This window comes from Cynocephalus volans, chromosome 1, assembly GCF_027409185.1.
Source record: "Cynocephalus volans isolate mCynVol1 chromosome 1, mCynVol1.pri, whole genome shotgun sequence".
Taxonomy (NCBI): Eukaryota; Metazoa; Chordata; class Mammalia; order Dermoptera; family Cynocephalidae; genus Cynocephalus; species Cynocephalus volans.
The window spans coordinates 103,875,409-103,896,682 of NC_084460.1; the positions used below are offsets into that span (position 1 = coordinate 103,875,409).

The 21,274-nt window shown below is 39.6% G+C and overlaps 1 protein-coding gene across 2 annotated transcripts in view; it reads left to right on the plus strand.

Annotated features, from left to right (window-relative positions):
* Positions 1-21,274, plus strand: part of USP13 (ubiquitin specific peptidase 13) — a 115,099-nt gene that overhangs the window by 25,998 nt on the left and 67,827 nt on the right. For both annotated transcript variants that reach the window (XM_063090043.1, XM_063090046.1), the window contains exons 2-5: positions 858-983; positions 7,478-7,538; positions 15,701-15,822; positions 20,720-20,862. In XM_063090043.1, the coding sequence (XP_062946113.1) occupies positions 858-983; positions 7,478-7,538; positions 15,701-15,822; positions 20,720-20,862 (452 nt within the window). The remainder of the gene's footprint in view (positions 1-857; positions 984-7,477; positions 7,539-15,700; positions 15,823-20,719; positions 20,863-21,274) is intronic.

Below are 21,274 nucleotides of genomic sequence, written 5' to 3' on the forward strand. Positions count from 1 at the left end.
ACGCTCCCAGCGCCACACGCTCCCAGCGCCACACACTCCCAAGCGCTGCACTCTCCCGAGTGCGCCACAGGCTCGGCCCAGAAATGGATTCACATCTAACTCTGACACTTCCAAGCTGTGTGAACTTGGGCAAGTGAATTATCTTTAGTTTTTTAAAACTGTAAAGTGGAAATAATAATAAGCAGCTGCAGTGGTCAGTATTAGAAATAATATACGTAAAGCACCTGGCACATATTAGGTATGTGATAAAATGCAGCTATGATTATTAAAGGACTCCATTCTTTACAATTTACTTATTAAGTTATTATTTATTTATTAAATTGTTATAATTTATTAATGGATACGATCAAATATTATGTGCCACCAAAAGAAAGGAACAATATCTTTGAAGAATCCTTTTCTGCTAAAAGGACCTAAAACTTTATCTTCCTGGATACTTGCACCGATGAGTGAGGAAGAGCAATAATAAAATATTACAGTGATGATAGCAGTGGATCTCTTACCAACTCTCTTCCATCCCTTGTCTTTCCTTGCCCCATTTGGAAAGTCAGACCAGCATGTTTATCTCCCAGGGCCTCTGAGGATCTCCCCTGACCGTGAATGTAGCTAGGGTTGGTGAACGGAGTGCAGTGCTCAGCTGTTCAGGAGCAGCTGGAGCCCAGGGTTAGGGTGGGAGCTGCTGCTGTGGGTGGCTGTGGAGCTGTTGGAGGGTCATTGCAGATGGCTACAAGAACTGCCACGGCCTTTTGCCAGGCTTTGTCTTCATTGTTTGTCTTCCTTCCCCTTCCCTTTTTCTGTATTTAGACCACCTGTCTGGACATCCATGGCTAATGTTGTAACTTGTCTCTTCCTTCTAGAATTCTGAAGGTGGACTCTATGTATGCATGAATACATTTCTGGCTTTTGGAAGGGAACATGTTGAAAGACATTTTCGGAAAACTGGACAGAGTGTATACATGCACCTGAAAAGACACGTGCGAGAGGTGAGAATCACTCTTTTGGAGAGCTGGCCTCAGTATCTTTCCTGTAACATTGTGTTAGTGTGCTTTACTACATGGATATTTTACTGTGCCCACATAACTCTGATTTTATTTAATGACGGGAAACAACCGCATTCTTTGCAGAAATTCATAGATTTCCCCAAACCTTATCTTAACTAGTTTTATTTTCCTTCCTCTAAATTTCTATTTGAAGTTGTTAAGAAGGCATGGGTTGACTGATTGGAAAAATATAATTTAAGTTTAAAACTACAGAAAATTACAGAACATAATTCCAGAGACACTCATGGAACCAAAAATGAAAAGCAAGAGACATTTGGATGTTTTGCATGGATTTTTTTTTTTGGGGGGGGGGTGAAAGAAATAAAGCTTTGGTGAAAGTTCAAAGTTCAAGTCCTTTTTGTTCCCTTCCCTCCCCAGAAGTAACCACTGCTGTGCATTTTTTGTTCCTCATTCTCATGCATATCATTATACTTTGTTTATGCATATTCATGAACAATATATAGTATAAATTTATATGTTTTAAAGATTTACATAAATGCTATCATACTGTTATGTATAATTTTTTTTTTTTACCTTTTTTTTTTTCTTTATGGCTGGCTGGTACATGGATCTGAACCCTTGACCTTGGTGTTATCAGAACCATGCTCTAACCAAGTGAACTGATCAGCTGGTCCTACCTATAATTCTGCATAAAGTTTTTCTGCCCTCAACATTGTTTTTGGAATCTATCCATGTTGACATGTATCTGTATGTACTTAATTCATTTTAATAGTTGTTTGGTTTTCATCTTACGAGTACTTTATAATTTATTCTGTTCTCCTCTTGATGAATGCTTAGGGTGTTTCTGTTTTTTGGCCTACTACAAGTGATGCAAGAATTTAACATTTTATACATTTCTCCTGGGTGTACATGTGCAAGATTTCCTTAGGAAATATATCTAGAAGTGGTATTGCTGGCTCATGGATGCACATATCTTCCTTTTTACTAGATATTGCCAAATACTTCTCAAGAGTGATTGTACCAGTTTACACTCCTATCTTCAGTGATTATGAATTCCTGTTTCCCAAACCTTGGTCAGACTTTTGATTTCTGCCAATGGTTATAAAGTGGCATCTAAATATTTGGCATTTCCTTTTGTGAGGGCTGAACATCTTTTTATACATTTATTGATCATTCTGGTTTTCTCTTCTCTGATTTGCCTATTTAAATTTCTGGCCTGTTTCTCTCTGTGTTTATCTTTTTCATATAAATTTGATGAGTCTTTTTACATTTTAGATACTAATCCTTTATCTATTGTATACAAATTTTCTTATAGTCTGTGGCTTGTCTTTTTACTTTGTTTATAAATTATTTTGTACAATAGAAGCTTTAAATTTTGATGTAGTTAAATTTATTAAACTTTGTCTCTTACGAGTTGTGCTTTTTGTATCTCATCTAAGAAATTGTTTCTAAACTCAATGTAATAAAGATATTTCTTCTAGGAGTTTTTTTTTTTTTAATTAAGTGTGTATGCATGTGTATTTGAGTGTGTTTTAGCATCTTATGTCTGTAATTCATCTATAGTTTATTTTTTATTTGTGTGAAGTAAGGGAATGTGTTATTTCCATATTTATAACCAATTGCCCCCTACTGATAGTACAAACTTTCCCAGTGATATATAGTGCCATTCTTTTCATATTTTAACTTCCCACTCACACTTGGGTCTGTTTTGGGGCTCTCACTTGTGTTCTGTTTATCTTATTTGTCTGTCTCTGCACTGGTGTGTCAAGCCTTGATATCTGGTAGTGCAGATGCTTTTTCCACATTAATTTTTTTCCAGAACTTTCTTGGGTATTTTTAGATGTTTATTTTTCTATATGGATGTGGAATCAGTTCATCTAGTTAAAAAAAATCCTGTCGTGATCTTGATCACAATCACATTGAATTTATAGATTAATCTATAACCCACATCGTGGTGTAAGCTCCATGATGGCAGGGTCTTTTGTCTGTTTTGTTCACTGTTGTGTCCTCAGCACTTAGTGCCTAGTGTATAGTATGTACTGTGTAAATATTCATTGAATGATGGTTCAGCATGGCATACTTCTTTATTTTATTCAGGTCTCTTTTATGTCATTCAATAATATTTTGTAATTTTCTGTAAAGAAACTTATATTTTGTTAGATTTTTTTTTAGTGCCCTGTAATTTTTGTTACTAATATTTCTGCTGTCTTTTATTTTTTACATATTTAATTGGTTATTTATGGTGTTAGGCAATGTTATTGATTTTCTTTTTTTAATTTAATTTTATTTTTTTCTGACCGGTAAGGGGATCACAACCCTTGGCTTGGTGTTGTCTGCACCACGCTCTCCCAAGTGAGCTAACCGGCCACCCCTATATAGGATCCGAACCCATGGCCTTGGCGCTACCATCGCCGCACTCTCCAGAGTGAGCCACGGGGCTGGCCCGTTATTGATTTTCAAATGTTAATTTTATATGTAGCAACACTGTTCAACTTTCACTGTAGTCCTAATAGTTTGTGGACTATATTGGATCTTCTTAATAGTCAATGATGATTTGATTTTTATCTTATTTCTCACTCCATTCTACCTGATATGTTCTCTGCTTAAGTTCCTAACAAAGAAGTGATCCCAAAATTGGACAGTGGGGAGAGTAGCTAGAAGAGGAAGAAGAAAGGCCAGGAGGTCAGATAAGCCATAAACTCAATGATTAGCTTTAAAATAATTTAATGTTGGCCTGATATTATATGATTTACATTCACTACTCCTGTTAGGTGGTACATAGTAATTCTTATGAAGTTGGCCTTGTCCCACATGTCTTAGTTTAAAGTGATGAGATGTTGGGGAAAGAAAAAGAAACAGGCTCAGAGACTTAAAATGACTTGCTCAGGGTCACAAAGTTAGTGGCAGAATTTAGAATGCTGGTAATCTTGTATGGTTAGTTCTTCCTCTGAAATTTTAATGTAAATATTTCACTCTTTGACCACAACCTCCACTTATTTTAGCTCTTTCACTCATTTATTCCTACTTCAATCTGTTATTCTATCTCCTTGAGACCTCCAAGGCCTGCGACTTGTTTAGCCTGCTCACCATCCACTACTTTAAACATTCTGTCACCAACAATTCCTTCAAATGACCCTTATTTTCTTATTTTGCCTCCTTAACTATCATCCAGAAGTCCAACCAGGTGATCCATTGATATCACCCTCTGTTTCCATTTAGACCGCTGGGAACCCCACACTACCGGGGGGTTGGGACCATATCAAATTCCTGGACTTCCACCTTCGCTGGCCCTCTCACTGCCCAGCAAACCTTCTGGTCTGTGTCCCCTCCCACACCCCTGAGTGGCCACTCTGAACTTTGGATGCTTTCCTCATTACCGATACTTCCTGTGCTGTTCTTAGGAAACTATTTTGACTTGTACTTTACAGAGAAACAGGGACCCTGGATAGGAACTCACTGAACGTTTTTCTTGCATCCTGGAAGCTCATCTGCAAGTGGTTCCATTTCTGTTTTCCTCCCATGTCAGTCCCATGTTTCCCATGTTCCTCCCATGTTCTGTCTGTCCTCAGGGTCCTGTTTCTTCCTTCCTCGGGAAACTTGCTCTTTCATTCACTTCACCCCCTCTTCTAACTCCAACTTCTCCCTCTTCTGGCTTATCTTCTCCCACCATAATAAAGAACATGCCATAAAACCATCCCTCTAATTTGTGTCCTCCTTTTGTCATCTCATCCTTCAATTAAAGCTTCTTAGAAAGCTTTTCTAGTCTCATCTTCGCTACTACATCTCCTGTTAAGGCTCAACACTGCCATCTGATTGATCTTGTTGATCTACTAAAACTGTCCAGGTTGTTTCTTAGTTGCCACTCTTGGAGAATTTGTTTTAGCCCTGATATAACTTGACTTTTTGAGTATTTGAGTATTTGCACTTGTTTTCCTCTGGAACTATTCCTCCCCTGCTTTCTTTGGCACCGTTCTTTTCTGGCATTCCTTCTGCCCTTCTTCAGTTTCTTTAAGTAGCTTCTCTTCCTTTGTTTACCCCTTAGTTACTGGAATTTCCTAGGATGCCATTTGACCATCCCATTTTCTTTTTCTGAAAGATGCTCTTTCTCATCAGTGTCATCCATATCCTTGTTTAACCTCTGTCTCTAAGCTGATGATTTCCAATTAATATCTCTACAAGATCTGACTATCCGACTCTGCCCTGGATTTTTCTACTCCGGCTTCCCATAGGTAGTTCATGTTCAGTGTGCCCAGACTGAACAAATTACCCTCTTTCTCTAAATTGTCCTTCCTCTTGAATTCCAGATACCTAGACATCCTTTGGGTTCTGCTTTCCTTTAGTGTCTTGTTGGTGACCAAGTCTCATTACCCGGGCTTCCCAAATAGCCCCCAGGTCCCTGCTGTTCTTGTCTGAGTGCTTATTATCTTTTAAAGCACTAGTACTGTAGTTTTCTGACTAATCTCCCTTCCTTCAGACTCGCTGCCTTCAATTCCACCCAGTCTGTCCACTGCTCCTAGAGAGATCTTTCCGAATGTATATACCTGTGCATCTGTGGCACATTGAAGCTGAGATCTCTGATGTCTCTCCCTGTGCTGCAGGATGAAGGTACTCGTGATCTGCCCCTGCAGTCTTTCTAACCCTCACTCTTACTCCACCAGCTTTGTGCTACAGACATAGCAAACCTCTTCTACTTTCTAGAACACACTGTAATTTCATGCCATCGTGCATGCTGTTTTTTCTGTCTGGGATGGCTTACTTCTAGCCCCACTCTTCTTTTATCTGTTGTACTCTCTGTGGTCAGGATATCCATCCTCTCATTTCCTCACCCATCCATCTGTCCATCCATCCATCCATCCATCTGTTCATCCACACCTCCCCATGCAGGCATCCATCTATCTATTCTTCCACCCCTCCATCCATTCACCCATCTACCCATTCTCCATCCATCTATCCATCCATCAAGCAAATATTTACTGAGTAGCTGCTATATGCCAAAACTGCTCCTCTTCTTATCTGACCAGCCCTGCCCACATCCCTACCCACAGGTGAACTCATCATTTTCCCCTTATGATGTGATTGTACCTTTTTTCGAACCTCTCTTAACACTCATCAGTCTGTTGTGTGTCTGTTTGCATATATGTTCCCCTACCACACTAGCAAGCTCCTCAACAGATGGATCGTGCCTTTGTTCAGTTTGCATCCTGAGCTCCAGCACAGAACCTGACACACGGGCACAGTTATACTTGCTGACCGAAGAGCTTAAGTTTCTCAAACCCTGGTGATTTCTAGTGTTGACTGATACAGGAGCAGAGGTGATGGTCTTTAGAAGGAAGTTCTACTTTTTTTTTAATCTGAAAGGAAGTAGATCTAATTCAAGTTGCTCCGGGATCACGGAGGAGAGGAATTCTACAAGAGGAGACATGCATTTGGCATCAGTATTTGGAGAGACAGGCTTTTGAGCTAAAGTGTTCTATAATTTTCAGATTCCTAAGATGTGAACTGTAAATGTATAGTAGAAGCTGTAAAAACTTAATGAGAATCACAAAGATGAGTTGGCTTTCAATGTCAAATAATACAATACAGGAAAAGAGACTTATGACTGATGAGAGGACAAGCTAAAGAAGGAGCAAATGTGCAGCAAGGCCTTGATGCCACCAGACACGTGGCTGCTTGGAAAGATGCTGGGGTTAGACCCACACACCATGGTCTGTTGGAAATGTGCTCTTTGCCAGTTACTGAAAAAACATGCAGTGTGGAAATATGGTTTTGGCCATTTTAAACAAAAATTATTACAGTCCTATTTGAGAGCGAAAATTTTTTGTGTGAGTGTCAGATGAGTGACCTCTTTTGTATAACCACCTGATAGGTGTTTATTTCATTGCTGCTGAGGACTTCCACCATAGGTAGAAAACACATGAAGCTTAGGAGGGTGAACACAGCCATCTGTTGGTGTTCCAACATATATGATTAGGGAGGTTAGATTGAAGTTTCATATGACCAGAATATCAGCGACTATGTATCAGTATTTGCTGAATCTTCAAACAATATTTATTGAGCATGCCCAGGACCAAGTGCTAGGAACCCACTGGGTAAGCAGGGAATGAGATCTTCACCTCTGGAGCCATTTCATCTTTCCAGAGTTTCACATCATCAGGCGTGGACTCCAGCTCTCTCGGGAGCATGTGCTGATTGGAAGTTTAAGCATTAACTTCACCTTGATCCCTGGTTTCTACTTTCCTTTCCAGATGTGCTTTTTTTATAACTAGGTGAAAATAATCAGGTGAGACAATTGCATTACCTTCACCTATCTGCATTGACCTGGGTCAAGTTCCTGTTTATCCTGGAATCACTAGTTCAGGTTGAACATTTCCTCTTGGTCTTTAATAAAAACTGGGAACATTTGAGATGTATTTACCCCACAAAATTGTTTGTTTTATAGGCTACCTTTTAATGATGATCTCTTGTTTTCTTTTCAGAAGGTAAGAGGGGCGTCTGGTGGAGCTTTACCAAAAAGGAGGAATGCCAAGATTTTTTTAGGTAATGTGAATGGTCATTAATAGTGTACCAAAATTTTCTCTGTGTGTGTGTGTGTGTGTGTGTGTGTGTGTGTGTGTGCGCGCGCACGCATATGTGTGCATGTGTGTACCCACACTTGTGCATATTTGATTTGGAGTAATACATTGTTCATTGCTGTACAATTTAATGATGAGATGTACAAATTTAAATTGAGAAGCTTCGACTCCACTTTGCGTTTACCCAGTGGTGAGGGATGCTTTTAGTACTCTTAGATGGGTTTGGTGCTTTGAAGCAATTATACCTGTACTTGCAGTGGCTAGGGAGTCACTGTGATTCTGCTTTTGGTCTCTTTTTTTTACTGACATTAAAGAAGAGCCAGTTTTTCTTTTTTAAAAAAATTAGCCAGACTGTAGACTTTATTCACATTTCACAATTTTTCCACTAATATCCTTTTTTTGGTTACAGGGTCCAATCCAGGATCCAACATTGTAATAGTTGTCATGTTTCCTTAAACCTTTTCAGTCTGTGATAGTTCTTCAGCCTTTCTTTGTCTTAACTCATTGTGACACTTTTGAAAAGTACTGGTCAGTCATTTTGTAGAATGTACCTGTTTGGTGTTGTCTGATGTTTACTCATGATAAATCTGAAGTTATGCATTTTTGGCAGGAATGTCTCAGAGGTAACGTGCTCTTCTTAGTGTGTGATATCAGAGGGTATGTGATGTTGACATGTCTTCATACTGGTGATATTGAACTTGGTGTCTGTGGGGTTTCTTCACTATAGAGTGTAATTAATACATATCTTTGGGGTGATACTTTGAGACTGTGCTGATATCTTGTTTCTGATCAAAGTTTTGCCTACTAATTTTAGCTTTCATCAGTGAATTTTGCCTGCAACAATTATTAAGTGGTGTTTGCCTCATTGTGATTTTTATTTCTCTCATTCAGAAGAGCCAGTTCTGCTTATGCAAATGACTTCTGATTTCTATATCATTTAACTATGGTCACATTTCATATTAAGCTTCTGATATGGTTTTCTCAGGAGAAAAAGTGGTTTGGTAATGTTTGATTAAGCAAGTTTATATTCCTAAATGCGAGGGATTAGTGTTTGAAAGGAATTTCAAAATTATTTGCATGGTATGATTTTTGTAAAAAAAAAAAAATCTATACACATATATACATATAGATATGTGACTTCTTTCAAAATAAATGACGTCAGTATGGCCTTCTCGAAGGTGGAAATAATTAAACATTTTGACTTACTGTTACTTTTCATTGTTTTCTTTGGTTGAAAAGGAATTAGCTGGCCTCTTGGCCATTAACCATTGTGTCTTTTTCTCAGAAGACCTTGAGGTTTGATTTTCTTGTGACTATTTCGGTGGTATAGAATGTTGCCAAATAATTGTTTTAAAAATTAAGTCAAAGGTAAGCACTGAAGTTTTGTGCTTCATCTTACATGGACCCTTTGTTGCCCCGTGGGAGTGCCACCCACCATTTCTTTTCTTTGGGACTTTTTCTACAACTGCCCTCTATTTTCACTCAATATTCCATGTCTTAGAAAACCACAGGATGTATCTGAAACTCACAGCCTAGCAAAATTGTTCTATTTGGACCTACCAGTTTAAAAAAAAATTTAAATTCAAATGCCGTTAGCACTCTGGGGCTTGCCCCAGGCCCCATTTCTCGCTATTGTTTTATACCCAGGTGCTTTACAAATTTATTGTAGCTTCTTCATCCAAGTGAGAATTTGGTTTTGCAAGCCCTGATTTATAACCCCCTCAACTGCTGCTTCTTATCTCCCAGGAACAGGTGCTTTTCTCTTGTCATGTTGGTCCCAGCTCTGTGTTCAAGTTGTTGTGGCCTGTAAATTCATATCAGTGATGGGCTATATTAGGGTTACCTCTGGCTATGTAACATAAAACTTAAGATATTGATAACTTCAAAAAAGGTAGATATTTATTTCTTTGTCATATAGAGGATATTGGGAAACAAGCCCAGGCTGACATGATGGCCTCCTGTTCGTCAGGCATCTAGACTCTTCCCATATTTCTGCTTCACCCTCCATCCTGGCCTGTGAGTTCCAATCTCATGGTCACTCCATGGTCCAAAATGGCTGTTGGAACTCCAGCCATCACATCCCCATTTTGGAAAGCAGGAAAGAGGAAGGGAGGACAAAACGGTCTCATCTCCCAGCGGTCACCTTCCTTCTGTCAGCCTTTTCATAGAACCTCATTCAGTTTACACCTCTTTGCACAGAACTTGGTCACATGGCCACACCTACCTGCACAGGAGACTGGAAAATGAGGTCTACTAACTGGCTTCATTGAGTAAAGTTGGGGGTCTGTTACTAAGGAAGAAGGGGACAATGGCTATGTGGAGCAGCTAGTAGCTTTTGTCACAGATTTCTTCCCTAAAAGGGACATTGGGATTGTATCTTTTGGGGAAGGAAGATACAATCTGAACTCTCTTTTGCAGTTTCTCTTAATTTCTTTGACTAGAAAGTGCTGTTTTACTGGTGCTGAAATGTACTTATGATGCCCCTTCATAAAAAGGATGCCCAGTGCTTTATCTCGGATAGAGGCTTTTTTCCCCCACTCATTTGATGACTTTGTGAATAATTCCTTTTCCATTGGCTCAACAGTGACATTGAAACCATTGAGTCATTCAGTTATGACCTTCAGTATTGATTTTGCAAGGGAAGCTGAGGCCATTAGCTGGTGCTAATGGCTTGCCCAAGTCTCCTGAGCACCATCCTGCCCCTCAATGTCAAGTTGCTCTTCCTCCCAATTACCTTGATGTTCATTCAGGTGAAATGACCTTAGCTCTAGCTTTTGTTGGTAATTTTTTTTAAAAGCAAAAACTATAATGATTGGTAATTATTAAATCATTTAAATTTCATGCTTTTTTGTATTTAGGATTAAAAAAATATTTTTTGATTATGTAACAACACATGGACAAAACTGAAAATTGAAAAGTTATAAAAGGCTCTGCAGGGGCTGGCCAGTAGCACACATGGTTAGAGCGTGGTGCTGAAAAGGTTCCACAATGAAAAGTAAGTTTTCCTCCCTTCCCTGTCTCCCAGCCTCTTGGTTACTGTTTTCAGAGACAAATAGTATTTTCTGTTTGTACATCTTTATATATCTTGTATATCCTTTCAGTTATACATATACAGTTATACATACACCATACTTTTACATTTTTTTTACCCATGGGCAGTAGGGAGCCATTAATACTTTGGTTCCCAAACTGTGCTTTGGGGCACCCTGGAGTGCTGCTAGGAATTCACAGGTGCACTGAGGGATATTTTAAATCTTCGAGGGAATACAGTGATGCTTGAACATTGCATGAACTAAGCTTGATGTAGTTTTACTATTAGGTTGCCTTATATTCCTTCCAATGACTTTGTCTCTTTGTGAAGCTGGTTTCTTGTTGGTTTGTATTGTAAAAAGTAAGTATGATATAAAAATCAATGTGGAACAGGAAACAAGGGTAATAGTGTTTGCTCTGATTCAAAGAGAAGTTGTGCAGTACCCAATAGGTGTGCAGAAATGTAAATGCTTACTAAGTTGTTTGGACCTAACTACTAAGTAAACAGACCATTAGGTATTTCTTTTGGTTTAGGGCCAATGTGAGAAAACTGCTGGGATGCTTAGGGCTGCTGTGAACTGGGAAAGTTTGGGTAACTCTGCATTAACATTTTCAAGCTAGCAAGGGACACTGAGGTTGTCTTTTAGAAAGATAGCTTGAAAAATATGAAAGTTTGTCAATTTGGGGAATAAGTTGGTAACACTTAGTGTTTTATGAGATAGAAGGATGGAAGGAGGCAGGTAAGGGAGTCTGGGATCCTCTGTGATTCTGGCCTAATCTCATACAGGTTGAGCATCCCTTATTTGAAAATTTGAAATCCGCAATGCTCAAAAATCTGAAACTTTCTGAGTGTGACATGATGCTGCAAGTGGAAAATTCTACCCCTGACCTCATGTGGTAGGTCACAGTCAAAATGCAGGTGCATAACACACAGTTTATTCAGCCTCCCTAAGGGAGTAAAGATCCACACCCCCCCAGCTGCAATAGACTTGGGTCTCATCCCCAAGATGTATATAGAGATATTCCAAAGTCTGAAGAAATCTACCATCTGAAGCACTTCTGGCCCCAAGCATTTTGGATAAGGGATACTCAACCTGTATATATTTTTTTACAAGAAAGTATAAATGTATACAGATTTGTAAATAACTGCTAATGCATTAATTTAAATAATACACAACATCTTTGATATGTCATTAAAAGTCTTAAATATTCATATTGTTATTGAGCCCCCCCAAATTTTCACAAATAGGAGTGAATGAGTTAAGTTTCTCTGTGTCTGAAGTATGGAATGTTGAAGAGCTACTGCTTAACCTGAGAAAGTTTAAATTCCACTTTTTTGGCATAGCCCAGGTGGTCATATCAATGAAAAACAGGTTGAAAACAGAAAATTTGTGAAAAGTTCCAGGAATGGGCCTATTCAGAAAACTCATCAGAGTCTACTATGACTAGAAGGTTTAAATAAACTCCATTTTGCCATTTCCTTTTGAAGTGGGTCATAGAACATGTTCTGTGCTTAAGGGGCTTTTCTCCGTACCTTACTGTGAAGGTAAATAGCTGGTCAGGTTTTGCTGAACTGGGACAGACAGATTGTTTGCCTCCCATATATGAATTCACGTCACTATGGTCAGGCTGAGAGAACTCTGACCTCAGACTCCGAGCTCTGGTTTTGTTCAGGGATCCATTCCCCAAATCCTCGTTTGCAGCTTAGGCTTCTTGGGGAAATGGGTGTAGTTCCAGCCACATCTTCCAGGGATCTGGGAGGATCATCGAAGTAGAATTGGGGAAGAGGGTTCTTTTTGTTTTTATATTTTGTTTTTTAACTTAGAGAAACCGCTCATCTGGGTATTGCCAGTTGACAGCCACGGTAGAAAGCAGCCGCGGGGGAGAAGTTGGGAGTCGCAGTCCTACTGGTCCCTTGTGTATGGTTACACTGTAGCTTCCTCAGTTTTTGTGGTGGTGAGACTCGATTTAAAGGGATGTGGAGTTTTTAGATTATACTTAGGGCTTTGGGGTCATTTATGTTCAGGAGAGACCTTAGATTTGTCCCTTAAAATCAGAATGTAGGTTACCTCTGCTGGACTTTTCCCTAACTTGGATTAAGAAGTTTGGGAAAGATCATGGCCCTCTTCCATTCCAATGAATTAAAAACAAAAATAAAAGTCAACTATAGAAGAAGTGTAAAGAAGCACAACAATGTTCTGCTTTTTTGCATGATGCAGTCCTGCTTCTTTTTAAACACATGTCAGTTGCCAATTAAAAACAACAACAACAGCAACACAGAAACTCTTCTGATGTTCTTGCTTTGCTGTGTCCTTAGCAGGGTGCTGTTGTTGGCTTCCCGAAGTCCCCTTTTACAGACATTTACTGAGTGTCTGGTGTGTGCCGGGCACTGTACAGGGGCTGGGGATACGGGAGGTGTGTAAGACCCGTTTCTCACTCTCTGAACTTACAATCTAGAATCATTTGAAGGCCATATCTTCTCCATACCCAGATCACACAGAAGATCCCCACATAATACCATGGTCTTCCTGAAACTTATTTCAAGATTGCTTTGGAGCTGGCGCAGCCAAAAGGAAGGGAAGCCATTTTTGATTGCGTTAGTGGTCAGGAACTTGGAGAAGGTGATGATGATGATGATGGTGATGGTGGCTTTGTTTGTGGAGCCCCTAGCACCTACCCGATCCTATATTAGGTGCCTTAAAAGCATATCTTGTTCAATCCTCTTAACAGTCTTGTGGGGTAGATAATATTATCCATGGCTTAGTCATGAGGAAAATGAACTTGGAAAGAACGTGCCCAGGATTACATAGCCAGTAAATATCAGAGTGGGATTTTCTTTTTTTGGACTTTATTTATTTACACCAGGTAAGATTTGAATTAGCATTAAGCGAATATGTTTTCCGTGGAAAAGAGATAATATCTTGTATGAACCGAATCTGTACACAGAAATAAAACAATTGGTACTTATTTGGAAAATAGAACAATTTAATGAGGCCCTCTTGCCTTGGGCTGGTTGGGAGTGGTTCAGTAAACAAATTGTGTGTGTGTGTGTGTGTGTGTGTGTGTGTGTGTGTGTGTGTGTGTGTGTGTGTGTGTGTGTGTGTGGAGCTGGTGTGCATGCGTGGTGTGGCCATCTTGGCTGACTACTGCCTCCAGTGGCCACCACTCACATGGCCATGCTTTTGAACCTACAGCTTCCAAGGATCTGTTTGCTGGTTACCTAGCTCATAGACCTGCGTGTGTGGGGTCTGGTGACCCAGCCTGGCGTGTGATGGGTCTGGGGACCCAGCCTGGCATGTGAAGGGTTTGTGACCCAGTCTGGAATGGGCTTGAGTGGTCTGTGAGCTCCAGACCCAGCCCTAGCTAGACAGTACTTTACACATTATTTTATCAATAGTAGAGAACATTTTAAGAATAGAGAAAAGTCCACCCACTCACGGTTTTCATTTGTTTAGGTTTACTTCCATTTTTGGTCTATGAGTGTAATACAAATTTGTCTTTATAGTGAAGAGGAATTTTGTATTTTTAGCATTAACATAGCATAAACATTTCTATGTTTCTACATTCTAAATAACTATCATTTAAATAATATTCTACTGCGTTGAATATCATTCTCATTGAACATTAGTTTCTATTTTTTAAAAATTATAGATATTGAGGCATTCAAATTTTTATAACATATAGAATGTCTTTGTTTGAATTATTTCTTTTAAATAAATGCCATTTGTTACTTTTTAAACTCGTAGAATCTTCTTTAAAATTGCTTTTTTTGTTAGATTAATCTGTGATGGCTATCTAACAATGTTGTTTGGTTCTTTATTTTGTTATTTCTGATTCTTATTATTTAGAATCTTTTATTAAAATGTTTAGACTGTGTTTTAGCTATGTCTTATTTTTGTAAAACTGTCCTACCTTTGGGAATTCAAGAGCAGAGCCATACACAGAAATATACTAAGATTTGGTTGAAGGCACATACAAGGCCATAACAGAATCTAAATCTTTTGGTTCTTGGATGGCTGCTTCATCTAAAAATAACTTTTTTCCATCTACAGAGCCATGTTTCTGCGTGTGTTTGTGTGCCTGTTTGTGTATGGGCTTGTGTGCGTGTGAGTGCCACATAGCTCAATAACTCTTTGTCACCATAGTTTAGAATGTATAAATACACAAACATGGTCTGGGTTGCTGATGTCCCTGAAAACGTGAGGCTGAAATGTTCATGTTAATATTGTGACAAAACATTTCCTGGAGTGTCCACCTAATCCTCACTAGAGATAAGCCAAGCAAAGAGATGATGACTTGGTAGATAACAGGCTAGAGGAGCTTGCTTATATTTCTTACTGAGAATTCTCACCAGCCTGAAGACAACAGGACCGTGCACATGATAGGGTTTCCCTCTCTGGTTTACTACTCAATATCCCAACAACTCTTAGAGAGAGGAGACAGAGAGAAAGACAGAGATAGTCAGAGAGAGTGAGAGGGAGGTTTTATTCTTAAATAATAGCTCCCATTTATTGACTACCTATTACATGCCAGGTCTCTTGTGTACAACTTCTCATTTATCTCCTATATAAACTGTGTTAGATATCTCCATGCTACAAATGAGGAAACTAAGACTTAGAAAGTTTGCGACTTGCCTAAAATAACATTAAGTTTTGGAGTCAGAATTGAACCTAGGTTTATCTAATCTCAAACCCATGTACTTTCTTCCATATTGCAACATTGTGGAAAACATTCCAGCCCATTCTTGTGAAATCAGGAGCCAGGAACCCGACAAATCATAATTAACAATCTATTCTTTAAAAAACTTTAAGAATTGTGTATCTAGCACATGTGTCTATGTTAACTGTAAAGCTTTATGATCTGACTCAGTTTTCTTCATACATCTGTCACTGGTAAATAAGTATTTAAAGTTAGGAATGATGGCAAGGCCTGTCACTCCTGGTTGGAGCAGATGGCCGGTCATGGCAGATGAGGCAGCTGTCAGTGTCACGCCCCTGGTGTTTCATCCCTGTGATTTCTGGCTTTCCCAGTGATGCTGCCTTAGTGTGGGATGTTACTTTCCTCACTTCTTGTTCTTTGTTTTTGTTTTCTCCTCAGATCTAGATACTGAAGACGATTTAAATAGCGACGATTATGAATATGAAGATGAAGCCAAACTTGTTATATTCCCAGACCACTATGAAATAGCACTGCCAAATATTGAGGAGTTGCCAGCCCTGGTCAGTGAGTGTGCACGGCTGCTAGCTAGATGCGCGTGACTCTCTGTGTCAGGTGTGTGTGCGTGTGCGGTGCGTGTGTAACGGGGGGAGGTGGGGTGAATGAGAGAAGAGGGTAAGCATGAGCGTATCGCTTCTCTTCTGTGGCAAGGGACTCGCAGGGCCACATTTCGGTAGCACTGGGCCATGCATACCCTTCGGTGCCTCTTACTTCCAGTGCTGTTGGGCTTCCTTGTCCATGAGTCTGGTCTCCTCGAGGACGGGCTGGCTTCTGCCTGCTGAGTCACAATCTGTTGCTTAGATTTTCAAACTGTGCGCCCCAAGTGTGCAGGGAATCCTGGAGAGGGACTGGCTTTTGATCAGAGGGATGATGATATTTTTATCACATTTGTTGTGTTGTCTTTCCATGTAAGATTTTGTCTGGAAAAAATAAAAGTGCTCCACTGCTAAAACAAAAGCAACACAGTTATAAAAAGAAGCAAACATTTACAAACACAGGTCTGTGGGAGCTCTGGGATAGTATGAACCTTCTGTTCAGTTTTGCTCTCTATGCAGACTAAGACTACTTTCTAGCTTTTAGATATTTTGGGGGGTGAACTTTCAGGGGGAAAAGTTCTCCCTTTCCCTTATCTTTTCTTCCTTTTTCTTTCTTTCTAATCCAATTTTGTGGAGGGACCTTAGTTTCCTGCATGACTTGAAGGTGGGGATGGTGGGGTTGAAGAGGGGAAGCCAGGCTGTTTTCCTTTGATTCTTGCATCCCGTAGTGAGCACAGAGTTCCTGCAGGATCCTCAATGTTATTCCTGCTCTTTCCTCATTCCTGTATTGCCTCCATCACTCCACCCTCTTTCCTTTCTTCTTCTCCTTTTCCTCTTTTCCAGTCTGTGCACACCTTGACTTCCCAGGGCCGGGTCATAGATGACAGCGGATCATGGTGGGTTGAGGCTAGACATGCCAGTTCATTTTTTCCCTCCTCAACCCCGCTGGGAACAAAGCCAGGTCTTTAGGTGTCAGAGCCTTCTAGGCATTGCGTGACTCTGTATCTATGCCATGTGTTCACTCGCCTCTGCCAAGAGGGACATTTGGGCTTGGGGCTTCCATGTCATTAGTGACTAGGTTTCCACCATTCAACCTCTTTTGCCTCTGATCTACTTTGTATCTAAATATAAGACCATAGAAATGAGAATTCTGTGTATTTACCTATTGTAACTTTTCTAATTATTAAATGTACACATCCTTTTCAGTACTAAGTGCACAGTGTTCAGTAAGGCACGCAGAATTAAATTGCCTTTGCTTTCTCAATTCCCTGTGTTGACTCACGTGGCCGTTACCAAGGATAAAATATATTAGTGGACAAAATGGCCTTACCTCATCCTATTAGCTGCTATTATATACTAAAGCTTATACCTCTGTAATACTGAGAGTCCTCCTTGCCCTTGTTAAATATAATTCTTATTTCTTCTGTCAAAAGAGAAGTAAAGGATATTTTGAATGAATGTCATGAGTAATTATTTTTCTCTCATTCACTCATGAAGAAGTCTTTATGTGAAAAAAGTTAATACAAAAGCCTTTTAATTACTCCTATATGCAGAGTATAATTTGAAGTGTGAATAAATTCTTATTTTAAAGGGAAGTGCCCGTAGAAATCCTAATCCAGCAAGATATATCATAATTTTTAATAGAGTCTTTTAGAATTAAAAAATACTTTAAGAATGGAAAATAAAAAAAAGAATTATTTGGAAGGTGGGATTGGGGAGATTGAAAGAAAAACCTGGATTATCTAATGCTAACCTATATCTTCTTTTCATGCTTTTGCTACATTTTTGGTGTTTGATGATTCTCTTTTTAAACTTTTAAATAAAAGGTATTGAGCTTAAAAACATCTAACCTGGTGACTCTTCTTTCATCTCTTGAACATCTCAGTGTAGAACAATTTCCATTTCAGAAAGTTATTCTATAGGTTCTACCAGAAAGTTAAACCACCTCTGAGTAATGCAGGGCTCACAGAGACATAGCAGCATCTTAGAGACTGAAACCCAGTGCCTTTGTTTTGGACATCAGGAGCCTGAGCAGTGGTGTGCTTGTAAATGTTTCACAGTTGGCTCCCTGGGTGAAAAGCCCTGCTTTGTAGTGTTTGCGATTTCCATGGTGTCAGTACTCCCCCCATGGCCGATTTCAGGCTAACCGTGTGACATCACTGAATGTGGTGTTGGGAAGAGATGCACAGTAGCAGACCGTTCTGCAGAATTTCCACCATTCAGCTAACGTAGACGTAAGTAACCTCAATGGCACGTAGATAATAGTAAGATACAGTAAAACAATCAGGAAGTGAAGAGTTTTTGAATATGTTACCTTTTTCAAAAAAGTATCTTATTTAATTGTAAATTTACATAATTTACTTTATAATAATGACTAGCAACCATCTTGCAAAATTTCTTAAAATTTAATAATCAGCTCTTATGAGTCAGTTTGAGCCAATTTCAGCACACCACTGACCTTGAGGCTTGTGGAGACTTGGAATGGAGCCTGGACTAGTACCAAGTTCACTTCACTCCAGGTAACAAATCCAGAGGAAAATAATTCACAGTGTGAATATAGGATGATGGATCCTGACCTTCAGCTGCAAAAGCCATAAAAAGGGCCTTTAAGTGATTTTAGATGGTAATCTGAAAACACTAGAGCAATGTTTTATAGCAGCCCAGAAATCTAAGGAAATTTTGTTGGGTGTCACTAGAAGAATATTCAAAGAAAAGAGAGACGATTATATCTGAATCTTGTTCGAAATCATTATGCATTTCAAACCAAGACACTTAAAAAAGATCTAATAGAGTGGAAAAAATCCAAAGGAGGACAGAGAAATGATCCCGATAGTAGGTAAAACAAACATGGAGGTTATGATGGTCCAGACTAAAAAGGTTAAGGTGCTGTAGCCAGAAGTGCTAAAGCGGCACGACCCAAACCATGAAATCTGGAAGCGGCTTCTGGGGAACTCAGCCCTCTTTTCATGGGCATCCCTGGAAGGTGGTGGGAGATGAAGTTTGATAACTGAAAAGAAAGGCTAATTATACAACAATGCTTGTGGTGAAAGAGGAATGGTCTTATCTCTTTAAAAAGGTTTAATTATATTTATGGATGCCTGATTGATAGATTACATGCTTTTTGAGAGCAGGGACTGCTTCCTCGTTCCTGACTATGTCTAGCCCAGCGTCATCAGTTGGTGTGTTCAGTTTAACCTTGGAGAGTTTTAAGCTGGGGAAGCCTGGAATCTAATTTACACGGCAGATCACTTTGGCTGCTGTGCAGGGAAGAGGGAATAAGAGTTGAAGAAAGGAGATGTAATGAGACAGTTGTGTAGCCATTGGTGAGCCCGGCGGGTGGCTGGGACTAGGATGGTTGTGGTTGAAATGGAGACGTGGATTCCAAATACATTTTGGATGTAGGACTCATAGGAATTGCTGACGGGCTAGGTGGGTGTGGGATGGTGGCTGAGGGAACTTGGTCCTTTGTTTCTTACTTATTTTAGCGTCAGTTGCCAGTGCTACTCAGGGGAAAATGGCCAACTAATTATGCAGGATGTTAGTGATGTAGAATACAAATCTTATTTTTGTTTTTAAACTTTTTTGCAATTCAGTGCCTTTTATTATATTCAGAGTTGGAAACTCATCACCACTGTCTAATTTTAGAACATTTTTATTGCTCCACCCAAAAAACTCCACAGCCCTTAGACATCACCCTCCAAACCCCCATCCCTCCAACCTCTGGCAATCACTAATCTACTTTCTGTCTCTATAGATTTGCCTCTTCTGGACATTTCCTATAAGTGGAATCATACAATATGTTATTCTATGTGACAGGTGTCTTTTTACTTAGCATATATTTTCAAGATTTATCCATGTTCTAGCGTGTATCAGTATTTAATTCCTTATTATTGCTGAATAACATTTCATTGTATGAACAAACTTTATTTTATTTTATGTTCTATTTATCATTGATAGGCATTTGGGTAATTTCCATTTTTGACTATTATAAATAATGCTGCTAAGAACATTTGTGTACAGGTTTTTGTGTGGACACATATTTTCATTTCTCTTGAGTGGAATTGCTGGGTCCATTACAGAGTCTGGTAACTGTTTAACCATTTGAGGAACTGCCGATCTGTTTTCCAAAGCAGCTGTATCATTTTCTCTTCCCACCAGAATATAAATTTCTAAAGATAGCTAAAAATAGCAAATAGCAAATTTGGTAATAGGCATGTGGCCAGGATCAAGTCTGGTTTGTGAAAAGGCAGAGAATCTGTCTTCCTCCTCTCCTGTGGTCAGTTAGTGCCAAGCAGAATATCACAGATTTGCTCATGATGTGGACTGGTCTGGCAAAGAGACACCCAGGCATGTCCCCGTCCAGGGTCACATTTGCACTAGATTAAGAAATGGAGCCATTGCTTACATTCCATTCAAGTTCACTTGACCACATGGCATTGTGTGACAAGTTGAGGATATTGGATATCTGGGTGTACATTTGTTGGGAGGAAAACACATCACTCAGGTAAATCCTGGGCATTCCTGTACCTAATTTCACCTCTGTACATTTTTTAGCTCAGACTTCTCACCCTGCTTGCTAAGTGGTAGGAATTATTAAATCTGACCCCTAAGCTTGACTTACAAACTGAATTTGGTTCTTTGCTATCTTGTGTCATTGTCAGTACTACAACCTCTAGGCCAGGGGTAAAACTTAGCTAGGTCCAGGGAAAAGTGCAGGAAACCAGGATCTCACTCACTTGGTAACTATGCTGTTTGAATTTTCTTCAGTTAAGCTGTATTTATTAATAAGCTTTTAAATTCATTTTCTAGAAGTTCCTGTTCTCTCAAGCCATTTTTATATATTGCATCTGGGTTTTTCTTATAGGTAACAATAGCCTGTGATGCAGTTCTCAGCTCAAAATCTCCGTACAGAAAGCAGGACCCAGACACATGGGACAATGAATTACCAGTATCAAAATATGCCAATAATCTCACTCAGTTGGACAATGGAGTCAGGATTCCTCCAAGGTGAGAGTCAAATAGCAAAATGAAACTTTATGCCCCCAAATTGGCCAATTCTCTGAATTAGGAGTTATGTATTTTCTTACCAGATGCCTTTTATTAAAACTAAGCTCAAAACTTCTCTCTAAAGTTTTCTGTACCTTTGTAGTAGATGCTGAACATGCCCAGCCCATACACACCTCTAAGCGTTTCCCTGCCGTAAAGCTGCCAGTTGCAAGCACCTGCAACTCTACTTGAGGGCTTTCTCTGCCTGCTGAAGCCAGCTAGGCCGGTGCGTGGGACAGTCACAGAGTTAAAGCTTCCTCTTCTCCTCCTGAAACAGCCCTCAACCAGTGACTGTGGAGTGGGTGGATAAACACCCCATCTCCCTGCACCCCCAGATGGGATATCCGTCTCATGTAGTTCCCCAGCTAGCCTG